At 42.5% G+C, this 14,711-nt stretch overlaps 1 protein-coding gene across 6 annotated transcripts in view; it reads left to right on the top strand.

Moving 5' to 3' along the window:
• The window catches only part of sipa1l2 (signal induced proliferation associated 1 like 2), a 209,766-nt gene that overhangs the window by 192,000 nt on the left and 3,055 nt on the right, over positions 1–14,711 (top strand). For 5 of the 6 annotated variants that reach the window (XM_061960890.1, XM_061960920.1, XM_061960872.1 and 2 more), the window contains 4 exons: positions 2,131–2,350; positions 3,542–3,673; positions 11,171–11,288; positions 12,830–12,905. In XM_061960890.1, coding sequence (XP_061816874.1) covers positions 2,131–2,350; positions 3,542–3,673; positions 11,171–11,288; positions 12,830–12,905 — 546 coding nt within the window. The remainder of the gene's footprint in view (positions 1–2,130; positions 2,351–3,541; positions 3,674–11,170; positions 11,289–12,829; positions 12,906–14,711) is intronic. The other variant, XM_061960910.1, reaches the window with a different exon arrangement.

Raw genomic sequence — 14,711 nt, 5'->3', positions numbered from 1 at the left:
CATAAACATAATCTTGGGCATGGGTCTGCAATCGGTATTATATTCCTGTAGAAAGGCTTGACCACCCCTGCTTTAAAGACACTATTCTACTCTACAGGGTGTCTCTATATGCTTACATTTTTCAAATAGAATGTTAACAAATATCATTTTCAATGTGTTTTCAACATGTGTGATACAAAGGCTGATTGTACATGAACTTAATGCAATAACTCCATATTGTCCAGACACTATTTATACCCTAGAGCAGTGGTTCTCAATTGTTTTCACCAAGTCTAACCTCATAAAACACTTGACTCTCCAAGTACCATCATAATGACCAACATTAAAAAACAGTAGCATATTAGGCCTAAGTATACATTAAAAACAAGGAAGAGGTTTTATTTAACAACTGTATTTAATATGTTTGGCCACGATAACATCATACACAGTTTAAACAGTGACACTTTTTGAATATAAGAAAATAATGTTTGAATACAAGAAAATAAAACGCTGTACTTAAATAATGGATCAAATAAAATCAATTGCACATACAATGTAAATAAACATTTTACTAAAATAAACATCAAAATACAGTTTTAAAGATTAATTGAATATGTACTTAAAAGTTCAATATAAGCATACTGTCATTGAAGCACTTGCAAACGTTAAAAAAATATTATTTTAAGACATTCACCTGGGGATAGGTTGATTGGCAACACTAAATTGGCCCTTGTGTGTGAATGTGAGTGTGAATGTTGTCTGTCTATCTGTGTCGGCCTATCGATTAGATTGCGACTTGTCCAGGGTGTACCCTGCCTTCTGCCCGAGTGCAGCTGGGATAGGAATTTGTATCCTCTTTAATTTTAACTTTAATTTTTTCCAAGATATTTTGGATAGTTTTTCATGTTTTTAGTATATTTTTTTATGGTTTTTATATTGTACCAGAATGGGTCCTATGTTATGTTGTGTTTCACATTTAGTTAATGCAATGTTCAACAGATGTTGTGGTTTCCCGTGGCCTCAATGGCATTATGTTATGTGTAGCTTTCTTTGCCAATGTTCATCTTTGTTTACATGTGTTCTGTGTGTTGATTGGCTGGGAGGCTTGAAAAAGGTGGACGCAAGCGGAGAATGTAGAGAACATGATAGTGATAGGAATGACAGAGTAAGACGGTTGTGTTTGTGTTTTAATCGGTTATTTTGGTGTCGACTGAGACCTACAGTAGTCGAATTGTAAGGACTTCCATTGAAGTCTGATAAAGCTTTGATAACGGCTTGAGTCACGTCATTACAATATTTAATTAAGTCATTATTTGGCGTACCACTGGATGGAGTAATAAACATAACGCAGTTATGTTTATTACTACTCCTCCTCCATCACCGTGTGGTTCCCCGGCGCCACAGTCCGGGACAAGCATCGACTGCAGCGCATCGTACATGCTGCTGAGAAGGTTGTTGGCTGCAAGCTCCCATCCCTCCAGGACCTGTTCTCCTCCAGGACCAGGAGGCGTGTGGGTCGGATCACGGTTGACTCTTCTCACCCTGGACACAAACTATTCTCCCCTCTCCCCTCAGGCAGGAGACTACGGTCCATCCAGACCCACACCTTCCGCCACCTGAACAGTTTTTTCCCCTCGGCCATCAGACACATGAACAATATCAAGATCTGATAGCTCAGTTACAGCTAATTGTATTACCTATTCTGTGTTATATTTGTTTTATGTTGCACGATTGCACCAAGAAAAATTCTCAAACAATGGCAATTAAAAAAAACTGTTCTGAACTATTCTATATTCAGTTTGAGAATCACTGCTCTATAGATTTTGACAAAAGGACAGAAAAGTTTATGCATTTCCAAAATTTCCATTGCTAAAAGGTTTTAATTTGCGGTACTGTGGTGGTTTTCATATTTTTGAAGTCTAATTAGATGAACTCACCTGTGACATCATGCAGTATTTAGTGCCTTATTTTACCGCAAAACTTTGGTTGAAACCCTAAATTCCAAAACTCACGAATTGTTCGACTTTTCCATTCCTGATGTTGTTCCTTTGACTATCTTGTCATTCCCGACCGAGTGTTGATTAAATCCAAAGGGTATGTGTTGACTCCCTCCTGTTAAGTTGTCCCTTTTTTTCTTTCTGGTGCACGCAGCTGTCCGTGACTGGAAGTCTGTCTCCACGCCGCTCCCTGTACCGGACGCTATCGGACGAGAGTGTGTGTAGCAACCGCAAGGGCTCATCCTACGCCAGCTCTCACAGCTCCATGCTGGACCAAGCAATGCCTAACGACATCCTGTTCAGCACTACGCCACCTTACCACAGCACGCTGCCCCCTCGCATCATCCACAACCAAGCGCCATCAAACCTGAGAAGTAAGTACAAGCATGATACACAAGAAACTAATTGGAAAAACAATATTTACAAAAGGGCTGAATGCAAACTGTTGAGATATTGAAGTGGCTCTTAAGCTAATATAGACTTAGTTCCAGATGAAAGTCAGCAGATATATACTTGTTTGGAGAGCTACTTGTGTTGAAACAATTTCATGGGCTCCAACGGCAAAAACACTCAGCAAAGCCAGCTAATTAGAAGAAGAAGTGTGTGATGCTTACAAGAGGCTCGCCGTGCCGTCTGCGTTGAGCGCACACCTGTGACTGGCTAGCTGTGCTTGCGGCGTCGTCTGATTATGTATTCGTGAAGAGGTGTGATGTGTCCTGCTTGCACCACCGCAAGTCTTTAAGCTCTCTGACATAAACATGCCTATGTTTCCCTCCCAGCGTGACAGTGTATGTCAGCCACGATGCTTCATTCACTCGTCAGTCACTGTCTGCTTCTCTTCTCTGTCGCCTGTGTCTCATTTCCATTTTATTCCTCAAGCGTCTGTTAGACAGAAAACAGCTTTTTTTTTTAGGGAGGGGAGGAAGGCTTGGCTCCTTAGCCTCATCTAGCTGTCACCCTGATGGATTCCTGATTGTTTTGAAGGGCGGTTGAGAACACAGGCTCCAGATATTCCATTCTAAAACAGCCCAATTTGGTAAAGACTGAATCACTCAAGCTGCTGACTAAATTGAACAGAAGCGTCAGCCTCAGCTCACGCTCGCTCTGTGCTTCTCATCTCACGCTTCTCGAAATGCCTCTCTGCAGAATGAGAGCTTGTTGATTGCGTTGGATGTTTTTGAGGACCAAGGAAAGGGTGAAGACGGATGCGGAGAAGGGGGATATTGATTGAAACATGAAGACATTCCCTTTGACCAGTAATGTATTGCCTCTCAGCATTTTGCAATAGCAAGTGTTATGAAAGAAGGTTTAATGTCTCTTTGAAGTGTGTTCCCGAATTGAGGCATTTAGAGTCAATATTGTTAAATGCCAGATTTTAAATGAGCTTTTGAATGATGGTATCATTCCTTACGACCTGCGATTACTACTCCCACTCCTTCCTGAATGCCCAACTCCTTGCCTTATCCTTCACATCTGCCCTGATGCAAATTGATGAACTCCCAAGAAGAGCCCTAAACTCAGCACCAGGCCCAGACACTGATCTGAGTGCCCGCCTGTCTCTGCAGATGAGTTTTGGTTCTCTGACGGCTCCTTGGCAGACAGGTCCAAGTTCAGCGACCCGGGCCTCATGCCCCTCCCAGACGCTGCCACAGGCTTGGACTGGTCTCACCTGGTTGACGCAGCGAGAGCCTTTGAAGGTAATCTGCCTTCCTCAAGCTGCTAGGGTCTTCCCCCCCGATCCAAGCTCCTCTTCCTGCTTAGCTTGTGTTTGTCTGTCTGCAGTCTGCAAGAACTTTGTCACTTGCATGTGTAGGTTTCAGATTGCCATGTTTGTCTTCCTTTCTCTGCCTCTCGGAGGTATAACCTTTGGGAATCATTTGCTTTTTACACCTCGAGTCGTGTAACTTGGAAATGGAACCTATTTGACACCACTCCCAGCAGGATTCAGCACTTCAGGTGGATTGCAGCCTTTTTTTAAACATGTTATCCGATTATTTTCCTTTTTCTCTAATCCTCTAGGCTATGTTTTCGGTTCTGGCTTGTCCATTCATCAGTCATGCAAACATCTCATAAATAATGGGTGCATTGCTTTCAACTTTAGTGCCAATAGCTGTTTTGAGTCATTAAAACTATATTTATCTTGACTCGGCTTAATTTATTCACATCCACACCAACCTTCCTTCTCATGGGTGTGCCTGCACAATTTTGCACTGCTCACGCGTCCTCTGCGTACAGCTCATGCATCCTCTGTGCACAGCAAATCTATGCCATGCACAAAATCAAACCAGATCTGAACTCTAAACAAAATAAACACATAACACATTATTCTGTAGGATTTTTCAATGCAACTATGTGAGTGACAGGTGACAACAATCGGCCACAACAGATAAAACAATGTTCTCCAGCACTGTACAATTCTTGTCTGTCGAGATGCTTTAAGGAGGACGGGAAGTCCATCGATCACTTTATTGAGCAAAAAAATGTTTATGGTCAGCCATAACCACACCAAAAGCATTAGTAAAACATGTATATCTAGCAAAACTTCTGTCGTACAAACCAGGCCAAAACCAACTCTCTGTCATCTGTCAAATCAACAGCAGCCGCTCGCTCTCTCTCACTTGCACCAACACACACACCCATGGCACTTTATGGCCCAACTCCAACACCACACATAAACTGTAAATGCCAGGTCGTTACATAACTCCCCAATCAGATGTGTCATTTATGAAGGATGTTCATTTGGGGTTATTAATCATGAAAGGCTAATATTAGATTACGGAAATGTTAATAAAAATATATATCTTACGGATAGAAAGTTACAAGAACTTTATCCCATGCTTACATCTCATTGTGCAACATGTGCATGTTTTAAGGGGGACTAAGTGTGATCTCTGAATGGGGTACAATTTCTTTCCAAAGCAGGATCCCCACCCAGACATACATTACTAGTAGATAGCTCATGAAAAACAAGATGGTTTTATTATTTTTACTGTAAGTGGGCCACACCACTTATATTAGAAAATAATCTCCTGGAAATGACTGCTGTCATTTGATTATGATGATACAACATTTAATTTGTTATTATGTCAGGTGTGGGACAGGTGTGCTGCTGGTTTGGCCACAGTGTGCACGTCTGATGTTGCTCGCATGTGCTCCACTAAATGTTTTTGTGTTTGCTCACACACATGAAAAATAGAGGGAACATTGGTCCAACATTAAATGGCTTCTCCTCAAAGTTTCAAAGAAAAATGTTTTGACCAAACACCATTGATAGATTGTGGTGTGTTCTATTTTTTTCTAATCTATTCTGCTGTAGATAAAAGTAAACAAAAAACATGTAATACAAACTATATTGTTCCACTCCACACCTCTAGGTTTCAAACTACTAAACAAAGGAGGTAGAATGTGGAATCAAGGTTTGTTTAAATAAAAAAAGGCGGTGGGAAAGCTTTGGTGTAATGTTACAAACGTAAACATAGAAACATACATGACCAAAAACATGACCTTAACAGAAATATTGTATTTGTAGTATTTTTTTATTTATTTGATCAATTCTATTAATATTTATATTGCGCTCTACGCTGTCTTCTCATGTTTTAATGACATTTAAGTCACCACGACACATCTCATCATCACTTCATGGTCAGCATCATGCTTTTTTCCCATTTACTACAAGTTAAAAGCACTTTTACCAGCCGGGTTGCAGAGCATTTGTCACGAAGAAAGAAATAAAGCCTGAACTCCTTCTGACCCCTGTGTCCAATGACCAGGCCATGTACCATGTGACCACTCATTTGTCATAATTAATGAGCGCTCTGTACCGATTCCTCTCTGATACATTTTCTGCTGCATTGCCTGCAGCAAAGCATAGAAAAGAATAGAAATAATTTAAATAGCGACGACAAAGGAGTGTGACAGGCAGCCCTGACTGGCCGAGAACGATGCCGTAGAGCAGGGCTATTCAACTGGCAACCCGGGCCGGATTTGGTTCAGTCCAGTTCAGTTCAAAACTTGTGACACAAACCTTTTTACAGAAAAATTCTAAAAACACGAGAGTGCTCCTGTTGTATAGAGGAACTTGGACCAGTGTAAAAGCATTGGCAAATCCTTTCATTGACATTTTAACCTTGCTAGCAAACATAGAACACGGGGGTCCAAACTTGTGATTTACATTCCTCAAGGCATCTCTTTAAGTCGCCTCCTTTTGGTATGGTATGGTATGCTCTTCATTTTCATTGCACAAGTACATTGAAATTTTCAACACAAACCCGTTCAAAAATAGACAAACAAACATTGTACAGGATTACAGAACAGGAACAGTGATAGGTCGTTGGACGCTGGGGGGATGAGTAAAAAAAAAGTTAATCTCAGACTGTGCTTCTATTGGGGGGGGGAGAGTGAGATACAAAACTCCATAGCAAAGCACATGTACATATTACGACATACAACTCGAGACTTGCAACAAGGGGTGAAAGGGCAGGCATCCGGGCCGAAGCTGGCAGCCACTAGGGGTGCTGCTCCGTTTTCTATCATACCATATGGGGTGAAGCGTCGAAGGTGTGGGATAGGGGTTGGGGTATGTATGTGTGTGTGGAGTGTATTTTTCGTGGATGTATGTGTGCGTAAGCAATAGCACAGCCAGTCAGTCCAACAAAAGTCAACCAAAGGTGTGTGTACATGCATGAAAGACAGGGAAAGACAAATTGTAAAGAGGGAAGTGCGAACCCTCGTTCCTTAGCTTTCTGGAAATGTGGCCCCCAAAACAATTTGTTTGAATATCCCCGATGTAGAGGCTTGTTTAATGTGGCTCCAAACTGTTATTGTACCTTGTATGTTTAACCAGATCTGCTTGGAGCAAGACATTTACGACTAAACACTAAATTGCCCCTAGTTGTTGTCTGTCTATTTGTGTACCCTGCCTTCCAGGCTCCAGCCCCCGCAAAAGGTACTAGCGGGACAAAACGGATGGATGAATGGGTCACTTACAACCTAAAACACACACACACACACAAATGGTGGACTCCAAAGTAAATGCAGGTTTGAAAAGTTCCAGTAAGCTTGCACAAATAAATTTCTAGTAAGTAACACGCTTGTCTGGTCGGCATCCTCCAGAACACTTTCCAATGCCTTTTATCTTGCCAACACACGGGCATGTATGAAGAAAATACTCATTCATATGTAAATGACGGCTCGGTGTCCTTTTCCTGGCTCGTCTGAGCAACCACCTCCAGACTCAATTAGCTTTTGTCTCTGACTGGATTAGTTGTAATGTGGGGGCTACATTAAAGGAAGGTTTTTTCTTAATCTCTTCTATGAATATGCAGATGCTCCTATCGCTGCTCTCACACCAGCGGCGCGCGACACACGGAGGGGTGCTTACTGGAGAAAAGAGCATTAAGCCTCGAAAGTGAGCCGTCCCAAGCATAACATGCTAAATTTGGGTTTTCTAGTGGGATTGGAGGAAGCTTAAAGGCTTGATACGGCGAAACAAGCATGTCTGATGCCTCTTGGCGCTGTGAGAATCATCCCATTAAGAACCAAACAGCTGCTACAGGAAACTGTGGGAGGGGGGTGGACTTGATGCTCTGTTTACCACCTTGTTCCTTATTGTTCCATACTGTCAACATCCTGATCGCTCAGCGGGAGGGCACCAGCATCCCAGTTGCTTTAAACACAAACAATGACAACTTTTAAATTGCAGGTCAAAGTGGACCAAATCAGATTTTTTTTAAATATGATGTTTTGCAGTTGGCCTGTTTAATTTAGTTTACAAGTAAAATGTGATCTTTATCAGACTCCAGTATTAAGGGCAGCACGGTGGTACAGGGGTTAGTGCATGTGCCTCACAATACGAAGGTCCTGAGTTCAATCCCGGGCTCGGGATCTTTCTGTGTGGAGTTTGCATGTTCTCCCCGTGACTGCGTGGGTTTCCTCCGGGTACTCCGGCTTCCTCCCACTTCCAAAAACATGCACCTGGGGATAGGTTGATTGGCAACACTAATATTGGCCCTAGTGTGTGAATGTGAGTGTGAATGTTGTCTGTCTATCTGTGTTGGCCCTGCGATGAGGTGGTGACTTGTCCAGGGTGTACCCCGCCTCCCGCCCGAATGCAGATGAGATAGGCTTCAGCACCCCCCGCGGCCCCAAACGGGAGAAGCGGTAGAAAATGGATGGATGGACAGTATTAAAGGACACAGACCCCAATGTGGCCTCGATGTTACTTAGACGCGCAGTTTGATAAAGTGAAAACAAAGCAAGTTGACTGGATTCCGTAAATGAGTCGCTCCTACACGAGAAAACATGATCAGAATCAGAATCAGAAATACTTTATTAATCCCCGAGGGGAAATTAAGATTTTCAGCACAATCCCATTCAAGATCAGACAAACATTACAGGGAGACAGAACAGGATCGCTGACGGGTCTGCCAACTTCCGGCGCCCCTTACAAAAAAGGTGAGAGTCTAAGCCTGGTTCCAAGGGGGGAAAAAAACTCATAGCCATAGCATACATAAGCATGTGTGTAAGGGAAACATCATACATCAACGAACAGAAAGGACATTAAAGCCATTAAAAGTAGGGATGTCCCGATCCGATATTGATATCGGAAATCAGTCCGATATTAGCCAAAAAAGTGAATATCGGATTTTATCGGACTGAATCTAAAAACTCCGATATAAGCGCTCCGATATAAGCTGTCCATTTACCGCTGCAGCACGTCTATAATAGGTGACTCTGGTTTGATCACACTCCAACACAGTAGGTGGCGGCAATGCCCCTTAATTAACGTTGGTGCCGCCCGCGGAAGAAGAGCGTCTCTGATCCAGCATGCACAGCCCACGTGATCACAACAACGACAACGCGTGTGCTTGCAGCAAAGTGTAGTGATGTCGGCTGTGTGGAAGTATTTTAACCTAAACTCGGACAAAGACGTTGCCGCTAAATGCAACATTTGTCAGGCGCAAGTGTCCCGTGGAGGGACAGGACCGGGAAGGTTCAATACAAGCAACCTCATCGCACATTTGAAAAAACACCACAAAAAAAAACATGAGGATTTTCGCGAGAGCAGCAAGGCGAAGCAACAAACCTCTGGCTCGCTTCAGCAACCCACGCTGGCCGAAAGCTTTGCAAGACGTGACAAACTACCACGGGACAGCAAAAAGGCAATGGCCATAACAGAAAAGATAGCCCAGTTTATTGTGCTTGATGACCAGCCCCTGTCGGTGGTGAGTAATGTCGGGTTTAAACGCTTAATGGAGCACCTCGAACCTCGCTACATTATTCCTAGCCGCCACTACATTGTAGACAAAACTATACCCCAGATGCACGAAGAGGTTAAAAAGTAGCTGAAGTGAACTTGAATTGTTTGCACTTTAAAACGTTTTTTTTTTTTTAATTGGATTTATTTAGGTTATTTTTCAGGGTCTTCTAATTTATTTTTAATGTATTCTATTCAATTGTATAATTATGTTGGTATTAGTGGTTATTTTGCACATTAAATATAACATTTTGTTTTTATTGGATTTGTTGAGCGTCATGGTGGCAGAGGGGTTAGTGCATCTGCCTCACAATACGAAGGTCCTGAGTAGTCTTGGGTTCAATCCCGGGCTCGGGATCTTTCTGTGTGGAGTTTGCATGTTCTCCCCGTGACTGCGTGGGTTCCCTCCGGGTACTCCGGCTTCCTCCCACTTCCAAAGACATGCACCTGGGGATAGGTTGATTGGCAACACTAAATTGGCCCTAGTGTGTGAATGTGAGTGTGAATGTTGTCTGTCTATCTGTGTTGGCCCTGCGATGAGGTGGTGACTTGTCCAGGGTGTACCCCGCCTTCCGCCCGATTGTAGCTGAGATAGGCTCCAGCGCCCCCCGCGACCCCAAAAGGGAATAAGCGGTAGAAAATGGATGGATGGATTTGTTGAGGTAATACTCTTATGTTGAAGGTTAAAATTTATGTAACCAATTGGTTAATAATAAATGGGTCAGTTTTTCCAATACCTACTCTTGCTGACTATTGTTTTCTGTTTTAACACTACAACATCAGTAACAGTAACATCACTTTGTCAAGCCTTTTCTAACATTCCACACAACAAAATAAGGAATAAATATATGTATGATTCGTGCCTATATCGTATCGTATTGATATCGGTATCGGCCAATATTCAAGGCTACAATATCGGTATCGTATCGGAAGTGAAAAAGTTGTATCGGGACATCCCTAATTAAAAGGGCAGAGCTGATGCAACCAGCCATTTCTACATACAGCTACAAAAGTAAAACAACAAAAACAAAAAACATATTCACTGTGGTGGCCTCAGCGGTGTTGCACACCATCGTTTGCTAGGGTTTGGGGGAGCATGGCCAGAGACAGGAGCAGACCCAACAAAGCAAGCAAGAGAGCCGACTCCACCCCCGGCCGTCCACAAACTCTCGGCCAGTGTCCAGTCCGCATAGATGAGGCCGAGGTGTCCGATACACACTCATTCAGCCAAGACACTGTGAAGTCAGCCCTGTCTCTTCATCCGCATCTCCTCCAGTCCCTCCAAACGGAGTCTGGTGTGGCAGAGACCCAGCAGCTGGTCTCCATGGCTAAGAGGCTCCCGGGAGGCAGATCCAGAAGTTCACAAAAAAGTGCCACCCCTTGTCGCATAGTCCCAAAGGGTCCCGAACCAAAAGGCAAAAAAATAAACCCACATGAAAACAAGAGGGAAACGATCAGGAACACAAAAGAATGATACAGGAGTACAGAGCTCCTGCCACCAGCAGCCATTACAGCGGCGCCAAGTTTGGGAAAAAAAATCTGCGTTTTCGTGGGTTTGTGCCGTGGCTGTTGTGTAGAAGAAGTAGGCAGATGATGGAAAAGGAGGAAGAAGTGACTTGCAAAAAGGAAAGTGATCGTGCTGCGCACACGAATGACGTACTGTAGCTCGATCAAAGATGACGTAAAAGTCACAAACGGGTCGCATTGCAGTTTAGACCGCAGTCACATTTGAAAAGATCAAATTCCACACGGATTCGGACTACCTTCTGATGGGGCTCTAATCTGATGCGAAATGATCAGATTTGAAGTACTTTGGAGCGTTTAGACTGGCAAAAAAAAAACAGATTTGGTGTTGAGTGTAAACAGAGCCTTTCAACCACAGTAGCCTTGAACAAATCACATAACGAAATGTTTCTGATTGCACCTGTTGTGTCCACAGACCAGCGCGTGGCATCTTTCTGCACTATGACGGACATGCAGCGGGCGGAGGCTCTGGAGATTTCCAGAGAGCTGACCAGGCGAGTGGTGGAGGCTGAAGGAGCGGCCCTGGGCTCAGAGTACGTACACACAAGAGCAAAACTACTTTGTGTAAAGCAAGTTTTTGTATTTTTTATTTCCCATTTATTTTATTGACCAAAATCACGAGAATGTTAATCAATGTAATGAAAGGAAATCGAGCAACAGCAACTCCAACACAATTACAGCTTTACAAAGCTTAGGACAGACATTTATAAAGCATTTGAGAAGATCTACAAATACAATGCTTATTAAATACAATTGGGGCGGCGTGGCTCGCTTGGCAGAGCGGTCGTGCCTGCAACTGGAGGGTTCCAGGTTCGATTCCCGCTCGCTGCTGTTGTGTCCTTAAGCAAGACACTTTACCCACCTGCTCCGAGTGCCACCCATCATGGGTTAAACGTTGCTTCGAGATGTAGATAATGGGTTTCACTATGCAAAGCGCTTAGAGTTGCTAGAGAAAAAAGCGCTATATAAATAGACTTCCCTTCACTTGACTACAATACTAGAAATAATGTTAAAAAGCAACAGAATCAATAATAATAATTATATCAATACTAGTGATTAAAAACAATAAACAAAACAAAATGAAATACAATAACAGACCAATATGTATCATTATTATTATTATTATTATTATTGTTATTATTATTATTATTATTATTATTATTATTATTATCTTGTATCATTTAATTGCCATCAGCCATTCATAAAAACAATAACGGTCACAGTGACTTAGCATGCATTGCATCTCATAAACTTTACAACCACACTGTTGTCAATACGAGGTCCTTGGGGTGTTGTGTTTTCCCGAAATGCAAAGGAAAGTTGGCGCGGGCAAGGCGTGAATGTAAGTACATATTTATTTATAACACTAACAAACTACAAAAAAGGAAGCAAACAAAAGGCGCGCACACTGGCGGAGAACAAACTTGACTAATGAAACCAAAAGACTAGCACAAAGGCAATTAACTATGAACACAAAACAAAAACACTTACTGTGGCATGGCATGAAGCATGAACTATAATAAACAGGAATTTCGTGGGTAGCAGAGGTAGTATGGACGGATAGGATAGATAATGTCACCAGGACGATCAAGAGAAACAGACAGGTTTAAATAGCAGTGACATGATCAGTGAAAACAGGTGCGTGACTCAAAACGTGAAACAGGTGAAACTAATGGTTGCTATGGTGACAAAAAAAGGGAGTGAAAAGCAGGAACTAAGTGTACAAAACCCAAACGGAACATAACTTAAACAAAACATGATCACAGACATGACAACTGTAGCCATTATTCACCACAAGGAAAAGTGAAGTCTTATTTCGGGTTCAATTGATGGTTACAAAAACAACTTCTTATAATTGAGCCCATATTTCAAGATATGACTTCTTGTTATCTCATTTAAATGACATTTTTTTCTAGAGATATTCTCTCCGTAGCTTTTGTGTACTAGTCACTATTAGTTGGACTATTAACATCTCTCCATTTTTTTTAGTATTATTGTTTGTTGTTATGATGCATACTGACACAAATGCATTTTTAACTAAGCAAGTTATAAACGACAGCATCGCTCTTTGCAGTTCCCCGTCGACGCTCACTGGCAAAGTCAACCAGCTGGAGGTCATCCTCAGGCGGCTGCAGCATGACCTGCGCAAGGTAACGCCAAATATTTTCATTTGCTCCACTTCCTCTGTCGTCAGCTTAAAATAGCCTGTGAGTCACATGTGCCAACTTGTCCTGCTTCCTTTTCTTCTCTTTATCAGACCTTCGTGTTTTCCCACCTCTTAATCATGCGCTGAAAAAAGGAGAGGAAGTGCACATTTATCAAACTAAAAAAGGGCCTCTTTGCTAATGTTTGCTCTGTTATTGTTATCCATTAGTAATGCAATGATTGTGCTACTTTCATCACCCTCCTTTTTTGGATTTTATTGAGTTTTGCCTTCCTGTTACTTCGTTCTGAAGGGTTACCTTTTTTTTTAGTAAGTTACAAATAAAACCCTATTATTTGTGTTCAAATCTAGTTTAGCAGTCCCTATGCCAGATTTTCTCCGGCTTCCTCCCACATCCCAAAAAGAGATTTGGTTAATTGGAGGGTCTAAATTATCCATAGGTGCGTCATGTGATTAACATTGTGTACCCCTTATGACTCCCAAAGTTAGCTGGGTTAGGCTCCAGCTCAGCCTTGAACAGGATAAGCGGTAGAAAATAATTATGAATTATTCAAACAATAAGTTAAAATAAACTCAATAATTGCCATGTTCGATTTTCCGTGTGTTTTGTTTCTTCGTCTCTCGCTTCCAAACAGGGTACAAGAGACTTCACTCCGTACGTCGCTCTCAGCACCTGAGCGTGTTTATTTACTAGCAGAATTAAATGAACAGAGTGAATCCTCTTGTCAGTCATCCACATTCTTTATCTTTGTGGGCGGAGTCTGGACCGCTACTTTACGCACATTTGATGCACAGTTTGAGAGCCTCGCTAGTCACTAGTGACAAGCACTTAAGCCCTGTCTACATTAAGCCGGATAACTCCTTAAACGAATAATTATTTAGCCTAAGACCTGTGTCAGCCACACTAAACCATCGTATAAAGTCCCCCTCCTTGGATCATTTTTTACACGGGTAAGTGCGTAGGGTATTTCTTGAATCTCCGGCTCTTTGCTTTGTATAGACTCATTGATCGTTTACAAACTGAGTTTGGAGAGGAAGTGACGCCAGAAAGACCGCGCCCCACACAGGAAGTGACGCCAGAAAGACCGCGCCCTACTCAAGAAGTGATGTTAGAAAGAACGCGCCACAGCCAGCTTCATAACAGACGCTTGTGGAAATCACACATGAATACCTTAAGACAGTGGTTCTTAACCTTGTTGGAGGTACCGAACCCCACCAGTTTCATATGTGCATTCACCGAACCCTTCTTTAGTGAAAAATAAAATGTTAGTTTTTTTCAAATTCAAGACAAAGTTATATGTTTTTTACTGGTGCTCAAAATGAACCGTGCATGAACATCACCTTGTTCAAAGAACAAAACCAACACAGTGCATGAACTCACAACAAATTACACACCTGAAAACCAGTCTGACTTCTGCTGTTGCCGTATCCATAATACGACGATAGGGAGAAGTTTTAATTTACACGATGAGTCGGGTGTGTCTTGACTTCCGCGGCGGAGGCTCCACCGAACCCCTGAGGCCGACTCACCGAATCCCTAGGGTTCGATCGAACCCAGGTTAAGAATCACTGCCTTAAGAGAAGGAAACGGGCGATTGCAGCTATTTGGGATACAACACATCTCAGACGGCAACATAGCAATGTTGAGCGACGGTTTTGGATAAGGCCTGGAAGAACGGCAGCCTGGTGTGTTCTGTCAGAGAACTTTCGAATGTCCAGGTCAGCTCTGATTCTACTTGGTGAAAAACTTTGTCCATTTGTCAAAGGGGAGAAAACAAGAATGTGGGCTAGC

This window comes from Nerophis lumbriciformis, linkage group LG02, assembly GCF_033978685.3.
Source record: "Nerophis lumbriciformis linkage group LG02, RoL_Nlum_v2.1, whole genome shotgun sequence".
In the NCBI taxonomy this organism is placed as follows: Eukaryota; Metazoa; Chordata; class Actinopteri; order Syngnathiformes; family Syngnathidae; genus Nerophis; species Nerophis lumbriciformis.
This window is presented reverse-complemented; position numbering and strand designations above follow the sequence as displayed.